General features: G+C 40.1%; 1 protein-coding gene across 2 annotated transcripts; it reads right to left on the bottom strand.

Moving 5' to 3' along the window:
* Positions 1 to 328: 328 nt before the first annotated feature.
* PALB2 (partner and localizer of BRCA2) lies at positions 329 to 21172 on the bottom strand (the record flags this gene model as incomplete). Of its 2 annotated transcripts, XM_084248912.1 has the most annotated exons (10): positions 329 to 536; positions 1562 to 1716; positions 4076 to 4163; positions 5570 to 5686; positions 6943 to 7104; positions 7804 to 7889; positions 9315 to 9476; positions 10852 to 10923; positions 19580 to 19639; positions 21125 to 21172. In XM_084248912.1, 10 exons carry the CDS (start codon positions 21170 to 21172, stop codon positions 329 to 331), a joined length of 1158 nt encoding a protein of 385 aa, XP_084105038.1. The 2 variants fall into 2 exon arrangements, with proteins under 2 accessions (XP_084105038.1, XP_084105039.1); XM_084248913.1 differs by lacking the exon at positions 19580 to 19639.
* Positions 21173 to 21471: the final 299 nt, after the last annotated feature.

The raw sequence follows: 21471 nt of genomic DNA, 5'->3' as shown, positions 1-21471 counted from the left end.
TGAAAATGATCTTAATAGCATGGGAAAAATAACACACCAAGCAAAATGTTTTGAAATAAATATTTATTAACATAAGAAGTTTTATGTGTATCTTTAAAAACAAATGTGCAAATTTGAGGAATTATAAAAATCAACCTAAAATCCTTTCCTCCAAAGTAGGTATAAATGAACATTCAAGATCAGTAGTGTCACCACCACCAAAATACAAAGAAAGTCTATCTGAATGAATAGGTGTCATTCAGATGTTCTCCTTTAAGGTTACAGCTCTCAAAAGTATCAAGTAGTCATGTGTATCCAGAACACCATGTTTTCACCTTCCCCTAACTTCTTAGTAGCGGTATATGAATATATTTCCATCTTTTTGTCCAGCCAACAAATGAGAATCTGTACCTGACCATTTAACGAAAGACCAGTTTTGGTCAGAGATAGGTGGAAGGAGAGCAGCACAATGCCCTAGAAGTAAGTCCCAAATGGCAATTGTTCCAGAAGTCAAAACCGCTGCTGCAAAATGATCTTTCACGTCACCTTCCAGGAACCTAATATCAAACAGAAGAGAAAACTTAACTCATATAAAAAAAAATTTTTTTTTTAAAAGTTGACTGAAATCATGTTCCCCGAAGCAAGGAGAAGAGCAAAGCTACTGTAAACGTGGAAGTCTACTCATGTTTTCAATGCTATGTCCTAATTGCCTGCTGGCTAGTGGGGTGCAGTTTTGGACACAATCACATATCCAGTCCCTGCCAGTGGATTTGCTGTGCTTCACACCCTTTGCACCCCAGATCATAGTGGCCTGTCTCCCATTCTTCAAACTAGCCAAACTCAGCAACCCTCACTGTCTTTGTTCTTGCTCTCCCCTCTCCTTGGCAGGTCTCGTCCAGAGATCTCCGCATGGCTGGGTTCTGTCATCTCTGTGGAAAGGTCGTACCTACCAGTCTAAGGCAGGGCACACATCCACTCTACCCCCTCTCCCACTGCACCTGTTTTTCTCTTCAAAGCATTTTTTTCTATGTGAGATTATCCTTTCACGCAGTGTAGGGATCTCGCCCACAAAAACATGTGCTTCATAAAGTAGAAATCTGGTTGGTTTTAGCAGGGGCTTTGCAGTTAGCTACCAGGGTGCCAATAACTTTAATAGGTCTTTCCATCAGTCAATAGATAAATATTTATCAACAGATAAATATCAGTGGCCCATATGATACAGGCTCAGTCACATTTCTAAGTAAAGATTACTTCCTCATGTACATTGAAAACTTTTTAAATTGAAGTATTATGGAAAGAACCCAAATTGTTGCAGAGAACATTAACTCTGTATTTATAACATGTTCATGATGGGAAGAAATGGGGCTTGGATATACATAAAATATATGTATGTTCAACTTCACACTGGTGGGATCAAGAAGTAGGGAATCAGAGTTTGACTAAGATCTACTAAACTTCATGCTTTAGACTACTTCCTGACCATCTTTACTATCATCTACAGTATTTCATGGTCTCCATTCACCTAAGTGACACAGGAATATCTGGCTGCTGTACGTGCCCATGTGCTGAACAGCAGCCACACACTTGCCTTCCAGCCTGCCCCTGAGGGAGACAGTAGAGCAGTACCCCCATGCTCAGGGCAGTCTTGGGGTTGATCACAATCAGCTGAAACACGGGGCTTCCCAAAGGTTCAGTCTCTTTAGTACAAGGATGACTCAGCACCACAAACAGGAGTCCCTAATTGAAGAGGAAAAAGAAAAGGTTGGCAGAGACAGAACCAAAGAATTAGAGGAATGATCCACAGGTTCTCTAAGTATCCAGATTGAATCACTGGCTCACTTGCTTCCAGGGAGGAACTGCTGCGATGATCACTGAGGTGGACTTGTGGCTCCTCTAGCACAGGGCTCCCAAGGCTTTCTCAGCCAGTCTCGGGGGCATGAATCTAGCCGACTCATCAAATTCCTCCACCTTAGATATAACTAACACCTCTTGCTATCCCTCTGGGGAAACAGTGGCATAGGGAGAGAGGGCATATAAACACAAGGAGAAGTCCTCAAACTAGAAAGGCTTACTATAAGTTGGTCTTTGAAAGTTCAGATCACATTTGCCCACAAAAATAATTTTGTAAATGGTAACTGGATGTTTAGGCCAGTCTAGAATAGCTGGACTTACAGAGTAAGTGCAGCAAAAAAGAAAAAAAAAAAAAAGAAAGAAAGAAAGAAAGAAAAAAAGAAAAAAAAAGAAAAGGAAAAAAAAAAAGAAAAAAAAAAAAGACACCACCACCTATGGTTGTTTTTGTGAAAATGTGTCACAGACCTCTCCCAGTTTTACATTTATATTTTCTAATAATATTATTGTGTGTAGTGCGCACTCTCTCTCTCTCTCTCTCTCTCTATATATATATATATATATCTCACACACATACATACATATACACACATATTTGTAACATGTTGGAAGTCATTTTCTTTGGGGGTAAAATAGGGAAAACTAGGGCCTCCCCTGGTGGCACAGGGGGTTGAGCGCAGCGCTGTGAAGCTGTCTGCAGCTGCTGTAGCGCTTGTTCTATCCCGGCTGGCAGGGGAGGGTCCCACATGGCGCGGCAGACCTCTCCTGTCTCGCCCACTGCTCCCCTCAGCAGTGTCAGTCTGCCTGTTCTGTTCCCCACTCTGTCTCTGGTGAATCCTCTCACCCTCCCGCGCATCTGGCCTGTACCACAGTTCTTGTATAAATAAATAAATCTTTAAAAAAAATTGGTAAAACTAACTATAGTGCCACCTTAGAACTATGCATTTCTAGAATGATTAAATATTTGAAGTGAGAATAAATTACATTTAGAATTATGAACCAACTGAGTGTGAGTGTCAAAAATGGTTCGTGCCATAAGCTTAAGTAGGGGTTGGCAAACTATGGCCCAAAGGTCAAATCTGGTTCAATGTTTATTTTTGCACAGTTGATGAGCTAAGAGTATCTTTTGCATTTTGAAATGGTTGGGGGGGTAAAAAAAAACAACAGAAGAATATTTTGTGAAGAAAAAGACAACAGAAGAATATTTGAAAATAATATGAATCCAAGTTTCGAAAGTTTTATTATCTAAAAAGTTTCACTGAACACTGCCACATCCATTTGTTCACATATTACCTACGGCAAACTTTGTGCTCAGTGCAGAGGAGAGTAGTGTGACAGATACCATGTGGCCCACAAACCCGAATATATTTACTATCTGGCCCTTTTTGCTGACCCCAAAACTAAACTATTCACTGTTATTTCTATAGGCTGACTTTATGGGAGACTTCTACTTACTACCTTATACATTCCTGTGATTAATATCTTAATACTAAAGTAGGTGTTATTGTTATCATAATAAAGGCATGGAATTATTTAAGGACCTAAATTAATAGTAAATTTTATAATTTCAGAGAAAAATACAATCCTCTTATTTTAGGATTAAAAACGTTGGCCTCAAGACAATGTGGTAGGAGATCACAGACTTCCACAGCTGCTGTTGGGCTAGGGAAAGTGGGTGCTGAGGTCTTTGGGGCTGCCGCTGAGGCCAGTGCTCATCCCTCTCTGCACAAGCGCCGAGCTGGCTGCTACTGCCTCTGGCTCAACGGTGGCGCTCAAGAGGCTGCCAGGACTCCTGGTCAACTACCTTTAACCTGTTCAGATATCAGAGTAAGACTGTAAATCAAGTCTACTCACGCAATGGCTAAGAAACTTTGCATTTCTACGTGAGAAGCCTAAGAGGAAAATGTGTCCAGGACTCTGTAATCGTCCTTGCTAAGGGTGTTCACTCACATCATAAAGCATTTATTGCAGTGTATTTGGATGTCAAGCCTACCACAGGCATGTTACTCAGCACAAATGCTCAACTAGGAGCCAAAGTTTGCCCTTATGTTAGCCAGAAAATTTACCAAGCAATCATGCTGTACCAACAAATATTTTCATCCATAAATTTTCAAGAACAAAAACTGCTGTCCAATTTTGAGAAACAAACAGCAGGCAGTGGAGGAGGTATTTAATTCCAGCTCACAAAGTTACCACTCATTCAGGGAAACCAACAGTGACACAAATTGGCCTTGAGGTCATCACTCACCATCTCAGAATAGGCTCTGTGACAGACTGCAGCGTGGAAGGAATCACCAATATGCATCTTTTTCAGGAGTTGACCAGTTTTTAAATTCCTTAGATACCAAAAATAAATAAAGCTGATAACATTCTTCCAGCAAACAGTTTTACACATGAAATTCTGTTATTTATCACAGCATCCTTAGGTGACCAAGGGACACAGGGACAAACTAAGGGACACAGAACCTTAGTTAACAGATTTAGCTAAAAACAGAACTTAGGTTATACCAATGCCAGTTGTTTAATTTGATAGCTTCGGTTACACTGAACCTCCTCTGCCACAAAGAACAAACCTTTCCAAATTCCATGAGAAAAATTCTCCATTATATCTCATTTAATTGCTTATAAGATTAGACACATGGTGCATATATAGCACTATCATTATGATTTTGTTATACTTCTTGTTTTGCCTAAATATTCCATGGAAGACAATGATCAGGGGAAAAAATTGGTATAATTGTGTCCCCATAAAATATGTTTATACTAGAGCTAGACCCAGATAACGGAGAGAGAAGTGAAAATTAGATGAAATACAAAAAGGAAAAAGAGAGGTGAAAGAGAAGGTAAATTACAAAGAAGAAAAAAACCCTTCAATATTGACTCCTGAATTACTAATCTGATCTAGTAATTGGTCTCCTAGTCATCAATCAATAGTCAACCTGCAGGTCATCCTTTATATTATTACTTTATAAGGAGACTTCCTCCCTCCTTTCCCGAGCCCTAATAAAACCTTCAGTGGGGCCCATGTTTGCTTTTCTTGAGCTTTCATTTACTCAAACTTTCTTATACAACTTTCTCTCCACCTACCCCATGCTCCTCGCTCCTGTTTCTCTCCCAGCCTTCAGTTTCTGCTGCCCTTTACTAATCGCTGTCTTTCAGCATTTCCTATATGATGGATCACAAAGGAACTTGAAGTTGGGAAGGTACTTCTGTTCTTAGCTTCTAAACTTCCCATAGGAGTTTCTTCAGTCCCACAAGTTGCCCTGATATTTTTCTCCATGAATTCATATTTCCCTCTGGATAAAAGCGCTAAGCACAGGAAGCTTGCTCAGTGACATTCAGTTCTTCTAAGTGCTAAACCACTTCTACTACCTTTCTCTTTTTGCTCATTCTCCAGTGCCTTCTGACAGTTTTATATTTTGTTCAGATTTAGAGTTATTTAAGGTTGGGGAGTTGGTCTGATTGAACTATACAGACTTTAACCAGAAGCAAAATCAATAATGAAAATCTATTTATTTTAAAATTGTCTAACCCAGACATATCTTTTCCAAAATGTCTGAATTAATGTGATGTTCCTGTTAAGTACATACCATGTGACACACACACACACACACACACACACACACAAATCCACAATCCTAGTTACACAGTCTCTTACCTAATCTTAACAACCCTGTGAAATTAGAAGTAAAGTTTCCTTATTTGCACTTAAGGAAACTGAGGACGTTGAGGGGAAGCTCACCAAATCACAATGTTGTTCATTATAGTGCTACCAAGCAGAGCTTCCTGCATTCCTTGAACTTCAGCAAAGGTTAGAACAGTTTCTTCAGGGGCCATCAAAAATTGCTTTTCCTTGTTTCTGCATTTAAAACAGCATTGAAAATCAGTGCTTTGAACTAAAATGCCTTTCTACACATTACTGACATATGCACAATAAACACTAATCTGCACCAGAAAAAAATGTCAACAGGTGCATGCTAAACGTTCTCCTGTTATTTTCATATTTTCTACCTGGATATATCACAAGCACCTCAAATTTCCTGTATCCCAAACTACACTTATCATCTTTCTCTTTAAACATTTTTCTGCATTCTTATCTCAACAAACTGTACCAACATCTACCAATGAACTGCACCAATTCAGAAATCTGGATGTTATACATGTCTCCTTCCTCCTTTTATCATTTCATCTCTCTCAAATCTGTATGCTTCCCTCTAGCTCCATTAATACTTTCTTTTTTTTTTTTTTAAGATTTATTTATTTATTTATACAAGCACTGGGTACAGTCAGAAGCGCGGGAGGGTGAGAGAATTCATCAGAGCCAGAGCGGGGAGCAGAGCAGGCAGAAGGACCGAAGTACACTGCTGAGGGGAGCAGCGGGCGGCAGGAGAGGTCTGCACGCCATGCGGGACCCTCCTCCAGTGGCCAGGGAGCAGCTGGGGATCGAACTGGCGCTGCAGAGGCTGCGGGCAGCTTCGCAACCCAGCGCTCAACCGCTGTGCCACCAGGGAGACCCTCCATTAATACTTTCTTAACTTAAGTCAACAATCATTTATCTCTTGTCTAGATTACTGCAATAGGTCATGAGTACATAAGACAACTAAGTCCTATGCCCTTTGTTACTGGGAAAGATGACAGTAATCACAGTCCGTGTAATGAGCACATGGCATAGAGAGGATGGTATGAGGAGTGCTGAATCTGAGGTGTCCATGACACCCATCATAAATAAGCAGGCAGGTCTAGAGGGCAAGAAAGTTCAGAGTTAGAAATATGTGCTTGCAAGTGGTCAACCTCTAGGTGGTTAAGTGAAGCAATGGAAATCAAGTATGTTGAATAAGAAAAGGGTCTAAGATCTTCAGGTGGTTATAATATATAAGGGACACACAGAAATTCTGAATACTGAAGAAAGAACAAATCACATTTGCTGAACTTTTCTACTCCACTGACTTCTTCCCTTCATGTCTACTTCCACCCCTCTAAACTGGTTCTACATTATAGTGTGGAGGTAGTACCCACAGCACAGAAAAACAAGATGCAAGTGCTCCAATTTTTCCTGAAACCCTGTGATAAAGTAATTCTTTATCTAATTGTTAAAATCACCCATGCTCTCCTTACCTGCCATCTTCGGCAAGCGCCACGAGTTCTATCTGTTGATCACAGAGGGTCCCACTGCTACTCACTAGTCTCCTCTTGCTCAGGCCTAGCACAGCTTTTATATTTCCAGAACTCAGTAGTACTTGCTTTTCACTTTTACCATCAGAGGAACAAAGTAATGCCCTAAACCAAATATAAGGAAAAATGTAAAGAAGTGATATTAAAGTAATATTAAAGGAATATGTTCAAATTTTAACTGGGAACTATAGTCAGGGATGTCATTCTACTGTTTTTTTTTTTTTTTTTTTAATATAACAAGTATCTCTCTCTCTCTCTCTTTTTTTTTTTTTTTTTTTTTTGTGGGACCCTCGCCGGCGGCCAGGGAACGAACCAGCACTGCAGAGGCTGCGGGCAACCTCGCAGCCCAGCGCTCAACCACTACGCCACCAGGGGAGGCACTAACAAGTATCTCTTTAGATCTAAATTCATATTCTTCCAATATTTATGCGTAGGTTATAAACTTTACTCACAACAAGTTGAGACAAAAGTAAAGGGAAAGAAATAAGATGACTCCTTAAGAATGACATACCTGGCCTCCCTGGTGGCGCAATGGGTTAAGATGAAACCTATGAAGCTAGCCACAGCCACTGCAGCATGAGTTCAATCCCTGGCCAGGGAGCTAACCACATGGTGCAGCAGACCTCTCCTGTCTTGCCCGCTGCTCCCCTCAGCAGTGTATTTCACTCAGTCTGCCTGTTCTGTTCCCCACCCTGTCTCTGGTGAATCCTCTCAAACCACCCCCACCACCAACCCTGGCCTGTACCCCAGTTCTTGTATGCATAAATAAATAAATCTTTAAAAAAAAAAAAAAGAATGACATACCTGATTTCTCTGATTTCCAAATTCCCCAAAGCCACACACACAAGGCTACAAACATCAGGCACTGGAACTATTTGTAACACTGGAACCTAAAGAAAACAAAACCATCTAAAAAAAACAGAATTCACTTCTTGCTGTTTCATTTTTAATTCATCTAAATTTTCCAAAATCTGGGGCCTCCTTGGTGGCACAAGGGGTTAAGATGCAACCTATAAAGCCATCTGCAGTCACTTGCAGCACGAGTTCAATCCCCGGCCAGCCAGGGAGCAACCCACAAGGCACAGCAGACCTCTCCTGACCTGCCTGCTGCTCCCCTCAGTAGTGTATTTCAGTCAATCTCCCTATTCTGTTCCCCACTCTGTCTCTGGTGAATCTTCTCACCATCCACACCTCTGGCCTGTATCCCAGTTCTTGTATGCATAAATAAATATTTTTTAAAAAAATAAATTTTCTAAAATACGTCACACTGCTTTTTAATCTCAATAGCAGGATAGTTTTCCACATCTGAACAAGTATGATAAGGTTCAGCAAACCTTCTCTTTTTACAAGCTATAAATCAATAAAGCTCTGTATGCAACAGTGTTTACTGCAGCACTTATACATAGAAGTCTTTACTTCTAACAAGCAGGGAATAAAATAAGTAAATTCTAGAATGTGAACAAAAGAAATATTACATAGACATTTAGGAAAGTTTATTCACTGAACAACTATTGAGCACCTTCATGCACAGAGGCGCAGTGTTAGAAGCTGGGGATATACTAGAGAACAAGAATGAAAGTAGATATTAAACATTCTCATTCTCCCCTCCCCCCAAAAAGGTAACTATGTAAGGTGATAGATATGTTACTTAACTTGACTATGAGAATCCTTTTGCAAGGTATATGTATATAAAATCATCATGCCATATACTTTAAATATAGTACAGTTCTATCAATTATACCTCATTAAAGCTGGAAAAATAAATACATAAAATTCAAAACACTTAAGTATGAAGAATATGTAGAAACAAGGGAAGATGTTTAATGGTGAGAAAAGGAAGATTAAAAAATTTTAAACATGCTAGGATTGCAAGCACGTAGGAGATGTATGAAGGTGGACAAGGATTAGAAAAATATATATAGAGAAAAAGAAGTACAAATCATGTTCCAGAGGAGAATAAAGAATATAGGTATCAGCAAGTTTCAAAGTAAGAATAGACATGAAGTTCCAGGCTCCTCCAGCAGGTCTAATGTAAAACTCCCTCAGGGCATAAACATGACAAAGCAAATAAAACACAACAGTAATTGCAGAGTCTAGATGGCAGGTATACAGGTGCTCACTCTATAACTCTGTCTGAAACTTTTCACAATGAAATGTTGGGAATAAATAAAATATTGGGAATAAAATGCTGGGAATGAACTGTTGGGAAATCTCAACTCTCTGTTGTCATGCATGCTCATGAGCCATTTTAGATAAGCTGTATTACCATATATAAGATTGCAAAGATCTCTTACATCTCTAAGCTTCTGACTTACCTCTGTGAAGTGCCAAGAATAAGTCTTTTCCCATTGCCAAGCACCCAGAGGTTTCCAAAGAGAAACTACATATTCACAAGCAGTTACGATACACGGTTCTTTGGAGCCGGCTATTTCCCACCACACGGCACTCACATCCACAGAACAGGAACCTGAAGGATTCTGATATGGAAGGCAACAACTTTTATGTTAAGGAGATACTTCTGGTCTGTTTTATGAAAAGACTAAATAGGAAAACCGATAGAATACAAGGACAAGGTGAAATACTAGGTGAGTGTAACTATGGCTTTATGCAGGTCAAAACATTGAGCTTTGTGGACTTACATGACTACAAAAATTGCCTACATGCACTTATATCATGATAGATTTAAAATATCCTGCTCCAGAATGGACAGATTCAGATTTGACCACAAAAAATAGTCAATTTGGAAATTAAACATCCTGATATACCACCCATGGATTGAAGAGGGAATTAAATTGAAGCAACATACCATTTCTAAATAAACAGCAAGGGGAACACTGTGTATCCAAACACACAGAGTATGGCCAAGGAAATATTTCCCAAAGAAATTTATAATCATAAAGCCGTTTGTCAGAAAACAAGAAAGATTAAAATAAAGCAAGCAAGCAGTTCAAGAAAGTAGTAAAAAAACAAAATAAGCACAATGCAAAGCAGAAGGAATTATTAAGACTAAAAACAGAACAAAAATGAAACGGGAACCAAAAAATTCAATAACATGTTAACTAGGCCAGAGGATCAACCCATCTCTCAGGATTTACTAAAATGGCATTAACAGAATATCACAATTTATATTTCTCAGAATCATACATATCATATATAGCACAGAAGCATACATACCATATATAGCACATGAAAGATTAACCATTCACTATATGTCACAATCTAGAACTGCTACCCATTTTCTTATAAGTGATTCCACCATAAACGTCACACAATTCGGGTAGAAGAACCATGAATGATACCTCTTTTTATTCTTCCTGTCAAAATGCCTGATTTAAATTTAGATACTAAGTTGAGTTCCTTAGCTTTAAGTTGTTCTTGGCAATAGTTTGACATATCAAATTCTTTGGGATAAGATCTCAAAAATGTAAATATCAGTGAAAAACAAAGTTTAAATTTGTTTTTCTGAATCAGTTTCACCGAGATTATTTAACAGTGCTATATGGGGCCTCCCTGGTGGCCTAGGGGTTAAAGTCTCAGTGCTATCAAGCTATTGCCAACCACTGCCAGGAAGCTGAACCACATGGCATAGCAGATCTCTCCTGTCTCACCTGCTGCTCCCGTCAGCAGTATATTTCAGTAGCTCTGCCTGTTCTGCTCCCCACTCTGTGACTCACCCCCCCCACACACACACAGCTGGCTTACACCCCAGTCCTTGTATGTATAAAAAATAATAATAGTACTACATGAAGAATGAGAAGCCATATGGTCAAATTCCTCTCATTTTTCCCATCCATTAAATTTTTCACATATAAGACACAAGACACATTTACTATGAAAGAATAGTCTTCTGACCTTTAACTTTGAAACCAATTGTAAGTTGCCTGGGTTTAAGCTATCACAGGCAGGAAGGTCTGCTATTTCAGTCTGTGGAAACAAAAGTCACACCATTAATCTATGCTTTATGTATGCAGGTGGCCTACACTACTCATCAAAATGTCTACTTCATATGTTTGATTTTCTCTGGTAACACCCACAGAGATCCCTATGCGACTGTTACAGTGAAGATAATGAAAAGATGATTCTCCATAATCAAATTTTATTTTAAATTAACCTAATTCCCCTCCGCACAGAATGAACTCAATGTTTACAGTGAAATCATATCAAAGCAAGATGCTAAAACATTCTTAAATGTGTAAGAAAGTTGTTTTTCGTATTTATTAATATATTTCACTCCTCCCGAGAAAATTTTACAAAGAATTGGATTATACCTGTTCAATGGACTGTTTCCATGATTCCAGGCATGTATTTCCACATCCCTGATTTTCTTTCAAAGCGAATGAGTCAGTGGGGAGAGGTGTTACTTGAAGACCAGAATCACAGTCATTGGCAGGCTGTCCTCTCCCACCTGACACAGGCAGGCAATCTGATTTAGGTGGGCTGGCCCAATTGTTGCATTGTTTTCCATCACGACTGACGGTGGCTTTCAGGTGAGAAAGCTGGGAGCAACTTTTTCCAACCTCTGCAGATGCTTTTCCACTATGTGCTTGGGAAACAAAAGCTGGAGTAGTGCCCAAGACAGGGAAAGCAGGGGAACACACGTCTGCTGTGGGTCTGCCCTCATCATCGGCTGCAACAGTATTTACAGGAGTGAAAAGCAATATGGAGGAAGAAAGACCCTTATCCTGAGGCTTGCTTTTGAGATTTGGCATGTTAAGATGAGCTTTTCTTGGGGGAACAGCAAGTTCCTCTTCCAAGTCCTCCATTTCTGTATCTATTTGTTTAGGAGAGAATTCCTCCAAATCAACATAGCTGCTCTCTTTAAGATGCCTTTCTTGATACATTTTTGATTCAAAAGACTCCATCAGCTTTTCTGGGCAGGACTTCAGTTTTTCAAGTTTAAGAAGCCCAAAGTCTTCATCAGGTAACTGAAAATCTGTGATTTTTGAGAAAAGATGACAGTTGCTTTAAAATTAGTGTTTCAGGGGCCTCCCTCGTGGCACAAGGGGTTAAGCACTGCACTATGAAGGAATCCAAAGCCTCTGCATCAAGAGTTCAATCCCCGGCAGGCCAGGGAGCTACCCACATGGCGCAGCAGACCTCTCCCGTCTCACCCGCTGCTCCTCTCAGCAGTGTATTTCACTCAGTCTGCCTGTTCTGTTCCCTACTCTGTCTCTGGTGAATCCTCTCACCCCCCACATCTCTGGCCTGTGCCCCAGCTCTTGTATGCATAAAAAAATAAATCTTAAAAAAAATAAAATTAGTATTTCATTCTTATGAAATGGAATGACAAACACATTATCCGAAGTTAAATAAGCATTATTACTGGAAGGGAACTCTCTTTTTGACCATAAACTCCCTCCCTTAAAACAGAAAGTGATACCCAAAAAAAGACATACTAATACCCAACAAGGAGTGAATTTTTAAACACAGTGTAGAATGTTCCTTACTTTTTCATCCATTACTCTGAAGCCTCAGTAAACAGTTCAACCAGCAGCTACAGATCAGTGGTTAAGTGGTGGCTCTCCTCTTGCCAAACCACTACGGAAATGCTGGGAAAAGACGAGAGAATAGGACCAGTTCTGCCACTGGTGTGCTGTGCTGTCTCGGGCAGGCCAATTCATTTCATCTGCCCTTGTGCCTCATAGGGAACAGGACTTACAATCTCTCAAGTCCTTCCTCTAAAAATATGATTCCAGCAGAAGGTCAAAGTGTAACTACAAAATACTGGCTCTTCTTAAGAAAGCTAAATCTCCTTTTCAAGCAGAGTACTTTACTGCTCTTAAAGTGAACAGAATTGGATACCATTCAAAATGTAGCTCCATCTATCACCTAAGGAATGGAGAAAGGAACTATGATACACATGATGGACTATTATTCAGCTGTTAATAAGAATCAAGTACTAATACACGTAATGTGAAAGGATCTTGAAAACACATTACGTTAAAGCAGCATGACACAAAAGGTTACATATTATATGGTTCCATTAATATGATATATACATGATAAGTAAATCCATAGAGATACAATACAGATTGGTGGGTGCCAGGAGCCAGGGGGAGAAGAAGAAATTGGGAGTTAACTGCTTAATGAGCATGGGGTTTCCTTTTGGGATGATGACAATGTTTTGAAATTAGACAGGGGTTAGAGTAGAACATCTGGCTGTATTAAATCCCTCTGAATTGTTCGCTCAATTTAAAGTGCTTAATTTGTTATATAAATGTCACCCCAAGAAAAAAACTAATGTAGCTGCGGGTTGTTAAAATCATAGATTATTTCAAAGTATAAGAATGTTTCTAGCTAAGAGAGGATCAAAAAATCATGATTGGGGCCTCCCCGGTGGCACAGCGGTTGAGCACTGGGTTGCGAAGCTGCCCGCAGCCTCTGCAGCGCCGGTTTGATCCCCAGCCATCAGGCGAGTGTCCCACATGGCACACAAACCTCTCCTGTCGCCCACTGCTCCCCTCAGCAGTGTACTTAGTCAGTCTGCCTGTTCTGTTCCTTGCTCTGGCTCTGGTGAATTCTCTCACCCTCTTGCGCTTCTGACTGTACCCAGTGCTTGTATAAATAAATAAATAAATCTTTAAAAAAAATCATAATGATTATTTTTTTTAAAGATCTATTTATTTATTTATACAAGAACCAGGGTATAGGCCAGATGCGCGGGAGGTTGAGAGGATTCACCAGAGACAGAGTGGGGAACAGAACGGCCAGACTGCTGAAATATACTGCTAAGGGGAGCAGTGGGGCTGACAGGAGAGGTCTGCCACACCATGGGGGATACCCTCGCCAGCCAGCAGGGATCGAAACAGTGCTGCAGAGGCTGTGGACATCTTTACAGCATGGCGCTCAACCACCTATGCCACCAGGGGAGGCCCCATAATGATTATTTTTAAATTAATCATAGTTCATAGATCAAAGCCTGCAGTCAGTGGTAGAGTGCAGCTGGCTCTCTGTTTTGGTAAAGATTTATTGGAACACCATTATATTTACATACTGTTTACTGTACTTTCATAACATATCTGAGAGGCTGTGATAGAGCACAAAACCATATTTACAGACCTTTTCCTTTATAGAAAGTTTGCTGATCTCTAATACAGAACCACAAGTTATCTACTGATAGTTTTTAATCTTAGCTTATCCAATGGGAGAACTCTTGAGTAAATGGATGAAACAGTTTAAATCACATGTCACCTACTATCCTCCAAATCTTATGTTCCACAGACAACAGATACTGTATTAATCTCAAAAGGTTGCTCACGGGGAGTCTTTGGGGGCGCAAGGGGCTAGGACACAACCTATGGAGCTATCTGCAGCCACTGCAGCACGGATTCGAGCCCAGGCCAGGGAGATACCCACACAGCACAGCAGACCTCTCCTGACTTGCCAGCTGCTCCCCTCAGCAGTGTATTTCAGTAGATCTGTCCTGCTCCCCACTCTGTCTCTGATAAATCCTCTTACCCCCCACTCTTCTGGCCTGTACCCCAGTTCTTGTATGAATAAATAAATCTTTAAAAAAAAGGTTGCTCAGACCTATTGCACTATATTACTCTTATGAGTCTGTCAGTGGATTCTTACTCTGACATTCAACTTCAAAAACAGTTCCTATATTAGTTATAAAGCTTCTACCCACAGATAAAAATTACATTGTACTTGAATAAATACCTATTTTAGGTAAATATCCAACATATTTCCCTTCTTAGTGTTGGCTTGTTCAACCACATTAGTGAGCTTTGGCACCATACCACCAGGTTTTAACTCCTGGCTGCCATTTTAGTTAAGTTAAATTTTCAAAAGTCAGTTTAAGCTCTTTTTGCCTTAGGTTTCTCATCTGTAAAGTGAGGATAAAAAAATGTCTACCTCACGGAGGGTTGCTGTGATGATTCAGTGAATTAATAGTTTCTGTATGACATCTAGAAACTGGAGACACATTGCATTAACTATCATTATCACTGCCATCATGAGCCACACTATGGTTTACCTTTAACTGTCTTCTTACCATGAATAATTGGTTTCTGATTCTGTTCTTTTTGCAAGGAGACTTGTTCCTTGGACCTACAAACACTTGATATGCCAGAAGTTGACAGAAGCATTTCATGATAATCTAATACCGAGGTACAGTCTGACTTCCTTTTTCCTCTAAGTCTTCTACCAGATGGCTGAGTAACCACCTTCCTAGAAAAGTCATGGTTAGTGGCTCCAGAGGAAGAGTTAACTTCAGTTAATGAGAAAAGTTTCTGAAATGGACTTCTTGAACTTAATAGTCCTGCGCATGTGTCAGACATTCTAATTTCACTTTGGTCCATTTCTTCATTGGAAAGGTTTACATTTTTATTTGTTTCTTTATTTTTATTTTTAAACCCTTTCTTTCTGCCACCCAAATGGTTTTGAATTACAGCTTCCAGGGCTACTTTCCTCTGGCAATTTGACATGCGGCGAGTTGTTCTGATATAATATTCTGCAGGAAACATAAGGCCTTCCAGCATTGTGCAAGAATGTACTTGATCTTCTGCAGAATCAGGAGGTATTACTTTCAGGCTAACACTCTCAGATTGACTTAGAAGTTCACTTTCCTGAAGACTTTCATTTCTAATATCAAGAGATTCAAAAGACTTCTCTATGTGATTTTGTTCTTTTAAGCTTTGGTTTACATGGGCCAGTAAGTTATTGTAAGAGAGTTCATCTAGAGAAGATGAATTATCTGCCTCTAAATTAGGACTGAGAGGCAGATGAACACTTGTATTTACAGCTTTATTTACCTCTGGAGTATTGGTTAAGATAGTCATTCTTTTGTCTTGTGTCTCTAAGTTTACAGGTGAAGTAGGGCCAATGTTTTCTAACCCGTGAGCACTAAGTTCAGGGTTACCTTTAGGAGGGTTATGTTCAAGGTGCTGACCACTACTGGGATCTGATGGGGTATGCAAAGGAAGTGGAGTCAATGCAGAAAAATGATGTCCTCTTAAGGTTGTGTCAACAATTCTTTGTGGATTGGCAGTTGGTGGAATTAATTCACTCTCTTCATAAGTTTCTGTAAGCACTGCTGAAGAATCCAGAATGTCAGATTTAGGACTTTCACTGACAGGTGTGCTAGGATATTCTCTGTTGATCTCTTCCTGTTCCTTTAGTCTTTTTCCAAAGAGCGTGAGTACATCAGTGTCAAACAGAGATTCTCTTTCCTGTGAAGTAAATGTTCTCTTCTGCTGCTTATTTCCTCTTCCTGTCAGCTTATTCTGCCTTTTCTCACCATCAGCACCATTGACCCTATGGAGACAATGTTTCTGGATGACATCCGCTCTTTGTAAATGTAATCTTTCCTCTGGGTCATCCCCAGGGCTAAAGGACTCAGGCTCAATGTCAAGTATGAGAGGTGTCTTCTCTCCAGTTTCTTCATCGAGATGGCCATTGATTTGTAAGACATCACAAGGAGATGTTTTATTTTTAGGTTCTGAAAATGAAAAAAATGTATATACTTAATGTTTCCCTTTCAAAATGAAACAAAAAGTTCATATTTATTTTAAAATATTATATATAAATACTACCAAACATTTATTTAAGAAAGAGTCAATGGTATTTCATTCAGGCAGATCCAAGTTTTTAATAATCTATTTTAAAAACTTAAAAAAAAATCTAATAAAGTATAATTTTAAAGTAAATGCAAGCAAATAAAATTATTCTGGGAAACATGCTTTTCAAAAAGAAATTTTTCTTTGTTGTAGTCATATCCCTTAATTTCTTTCTAGATTTACTAAGATATAATTGACAAATAAAAAATTTTACATATTTAAGGTATACAGTGAGATGTTTTGATATACATAAGCACTATGAAATGTCACTATAATTAAGTTAATTAACATATCTATCATTTCACACAGTTATGGCTTTTTTGTGTATGGTAATAACATTTAAGATCAACTCTCCTGGGCCTCCCTGGTGGCGCAAGGGTTAAGATGCAACTTATGAAGCAATTCGCAGGCAATGAACCACGAGTTCGATTCCCCGCCAGCCAGGGAGCAACCCACATGGCGCAGCAGACCTCTCTTGACTCGCCCGCTGCTTCCCTCAGCAGTGTACTTCAGTCAGTCTGCCTGTTCTGTTCCCCACTCTGTCTCTGGTGAATCCTCTCACCCCCCATACCTCTGGCTTGTACCCCAGCTCTTGTATGCATAAATAAATAAATCTTAAAGAAAAAAAATCAACTCTCTCCTATTAAATTCCAAGTGTACAACAACTAAAAACAAAACAAAAATTTCTTTTTTTAAAAAAAAGTTTTATTTATACAAGAACCAGGGTGCAGGCCAGATTCACAGGAGAGTGAGAAGATTCACCGGAGACAGAGTGGGGAGCAGAACAGGCAGACTGAAGAAATACACTGCTTAGGGGAGCAGCAGGCGAGACAGGAGAGGTCTGCTCGCCATGTGGGACCCTCGCTGGGCAGGCCAGGATCGAATCATCGCTACAGAGGCTGCGGACAGCTTCACAGCGTGGTGCTCAGAGGCTTGCACCACCAGGGGAGGCCCAAAACAAAAATTTCAAGTGCACAATGCAGGATTATCAGTAGTCATCATGCTGTACTTGAGATCTACAGAACTTACTCATTCTGTACAACCGAGCAGCTATACCCTCTACCAACAATTCCCAGCTCCCCTACATCTCATTCCTTGTATCATTTTTTTTTTTCTTTTTTGGCTCAAATAACTTTAACACTACTTTCCTCTTTCAATAGTCTCCAATTTTACAATACAAATGACATGACTTTTAAAATGGGAACTACCACTGCTGTTTTAGAGTATTTTCATTCACTTTCTTTTGTGCATATAAAAATACTTACATTTTAAAACGATATCATCTAATATTTAAACATAAATATAATTTCTAAAAGATAAGAAGGAGAAAAGAATAACCGGATAAACTCTGTGCATATTTAGATATTTAATTTTTTAAAAGCCATCTTACCAAGATTTAAGGAATATAATTTCTAAAAGTTTGGAGGGGAAATGAGCAATAAGTTAAACAATCTAAACTGAAAGCATAACTTATTGCTCACAGAATGAGGGGAACTATTTATAAATCATGTAAGTGATAAGTGTCTATTAGCTAGAACACAGGAAGAACCCTTAAAACTCAACAACAGACAGGGCCTCGCTGGTGGCGCAGCGGTTGAGCACTGGGTTGCGAAGCTGCCGGCAGCCTCTGCGGAGCCGGTTCGATCCCTGGCTGCTCCCCGGCCACCGGAGGAGGGTCCCACATGGCGCGCAGACCTCTCCTGCGGCCCGCTGCTCCCCTCAGCAGTGTACCCCGGTCCTTCTGCCTGCTCTGCTCCCCGCTCTGACTCTGGTGAATTCTCTCACCCTCCCGCGCTTCTGACTGTACCCAGTGCATGTATAAACAAAAACAAACAAATAAATAAATAAATAAAATATGCCTCTAAAAAAAAAAAAAGAAAAAAAAAACAAAAAAAAAAACTCAACAACAGACATAAAACTCAATTAAAATACCAACTAAGGACTTTAATAGACTTTTCTCAAAAAAAGATATAAAAACAGCAAATAAACACACAGACATCAAGAGTCATTAGGAAATGTGAAATAGAATCATGATTAGATTCCAGTTCTAATCATCCACCAGCAAGATTATAATTTAGAAAATGGAAAATTATAAGTATTGGTGAGGATATGGAGAAATCAGAATCTTTGTTCATCATGGCAGAAATGTAAAATGGTACAATGACTGTAGAAAACAGTCTGGCAGTTCCTCAAAAAGTTAATAATAGAAATATATGACCTAGCAATTCTACTTCTAGGTATATACCCAAGTAAAGTAAAAACATGTTTACACAAACACTTGTACATGAAAATTCACAGCCACATACAGGCCCAAAGTCGCGACAAACCAAATGTTGATTGCCTGACAAATGTATATACAAATTATGGTATCTATACAATGGAATATTATTCAGCTTCAAAGAGACTGATGTACTAATGCATTCTTGGATGAATGAATGTCAGGATGAGTGTGGAAAACATTCTAAGTCAAAGGAGCAAGTCATGAAAGATCACATGTTATTTGGTTCTATTTATACAGAATGTCCAGAATATGTAGAGTCAGAAAAATAGAAAGTAGGTTAGTGGTTGCTGGGAACTAAGAGTAGGTAGGGTACAGGTTTCTGTTGGGGGTGGTGAAAAAGTTGCGGATTTAGGTAGTGATGATGATTGTATAATCTTGTGAATATACAAAGAACTGCTGATTGTACACTTAAAGTGCTTCTCTTCTGAGTGTGAGGAAAAGAATCACAGTCAAATATACCTAAGAAATCAATAATAAAGGAAGCATAAGCAAAAGGGCTTGCTTTACCTGAGTGGTTTAGCCGTGGTGAAATATCCTGCAGGAGCAAGCAGTCTTGTTCTTCCACTGTTTTCTTAATAGTATTCTTAACTTTCTCAGCTCTTTGTGCACGCTGAAGAAACAAAAGCAGCTCAAGGAATTTAAGAAACTTAAGAAAAAATCTAAAGCTTTGTCACTGTAAAGAACTGTTTATATAGTTTGTGCTATAACAGGTCAGTTTGAGAGAATAAGATTTGCTTACCTGAAGACGAGCCAATGTCTTGCTGTATTCTCTTTTCAAGAATGCTAATTTTTCCTTCAACTGGAAGAAAACAGCAATACTAAGCATGTGGAAAGGTGGAGTCACAAGGAAGGGGTACAGCACTTATTAGATGTGAGTGTGGTGCTCAACAAGAGGCAGCAGACACTGAGCATACAGATTTTAATACTTACAAAGCACCAAGCTCTCAAATAACACAGTATCTTTGCATACACTCCAACCACCTGGAACATTTCCTCCCCAACTCATTTTGCTATTTCCTCCAGCTTCAGTTTAGATTTTTATTTCCTGAGGTAGACTTCTAGGCCTTTCTCCAAATGCAGGATAGACACTGTATCTCTCCTCTGTACTTCCCTTATCATAGTACTTTTGCTTTGCTGTATTTACTTCTGTTTCCTTCCATCTCACAGTGAGATCCTTGAGGTAGCAGGAGCTGTCATCCTCAGATATTCACTTGAAAAATGGATCTCTTATCTGTCAGTTATTGGCCCAGGTATCTCTAACAGTATGTATACAGGTGCTAGATACACAGTGGTCAAGTTTACATGTAGCAAGGGATTCAGATAATAAACAAGAAAACAAATAACAGATAAGATGATTCCATCTTATCAACAGAGATGTAAGTGCCTAGTCTAGGGTAATGGACTTTTAGATAGTATGGCCAGGGAGGCATTTTTGAGGACTACCACTTAAACCTGAAGGAGGAAGGTACTAGTCTGGGAAGATCAGATCCCAGTTTATAAATGGCATGATTTAAACCCATGCATTCCAACTCTAACCTCTACTTTTAACCTCTAGGCTAGATTGCTTCTCACAGGGTTTTATTTATCACCGATCTAATCAATATCTAGGATTTATTTTGTTGCTTTGTAAATGATCTTTCCTTAAAAAGAAGGCTGGGGATAAGAATGGTCATGAAGAGCCAGCACAAGGACCCGGTGGGATGGACACAACATGGTTGGTGCTGCACTGTTGCAGAAGGAAACCACCTAACAGTCCGAGTAATATCTAAACCAACTATAGAATTCCACTAGAGAACATTAAAAAAAAAAATAAGATAGACATGTTCTAACATGAATGTTAAACAGGGAGAACACGGAAGTTGCAGAAAAGCTTAGATCATACCAGTTAGGAATATTCTCCCCCAAAAAACATATTACTTTCCGGTGTCTGGGGAATACGCACAGACGGTTAATGTGTGAAGTACAAGACTTAAGAGGTTTACTTAAGGGGATGGGAGAAGCCAAGCTTAAGAGGGAGTGGGACAGACAATGGGGACTTTAGCTTTAGCTAAAATTTTGTGTTCTGCATTTATACATTACTAATGAAATGAAAACTTGCTCTGTAAACACTACCACCAGCGCCCAGTGCTCTCACACTCCCTCAATCCAAAGAGCATAAGTCAGAGGTCACTGCCGCCCTCAAATGGCCGAGGAAGCCGAGAGGGCCTACGACCCTGGGAAAGGGGGGGGGGGGGTCAGCGTTCTGAATCAGCCCTTCCCGCATCCCGCACCCCCGATCCTGCACCTTTTCCTTCTCCTCAAAGCTGAGGGGCTTCCCGGGAGGCTCTTCCATTGGGCCGGTGACCGACCGAAGAGAACACCCGTCGCCAGCCCCGCGGCTGTAGACACAAGGACCGAGGCTGGTCCCGGGCCCCAGAGGCGGGCAGAAAGCAATGGGGGACCCGGGAGCCCCCCAGTGCGGGACTGGCAGCCCCCACGCGGGCCGGGCTGCCTGTCAATCCCGCCAACTACAGCCACAGTTCGAACTGCGCACGCGCAGCCAGAGACGGCCGAGCAATGGAGCGGGGCCACCTAGCGGAGGGCCGAGCTGTGGATGAGGCCAGAGGCCACCCAGAGCGGAAGTGAAGGAGC

Source organism: Talpa europaea (assembly GCF_964194135.1).
Source record: "Talpa europaea genome assembly, chromosome: 12".
Taxonomy (NCBI): domain Eukaryota; kingdom Metazoa; phylum Chordata; class Mammalia; order Eulipotyphla; family Talpidae; genus Talpa; species Talpa europaea.
The sequence above is the reverse complement of the archived record's forward strand: the minus strand, read 5'-3'. Positions and strand labels throughout refer to the sequence as shown.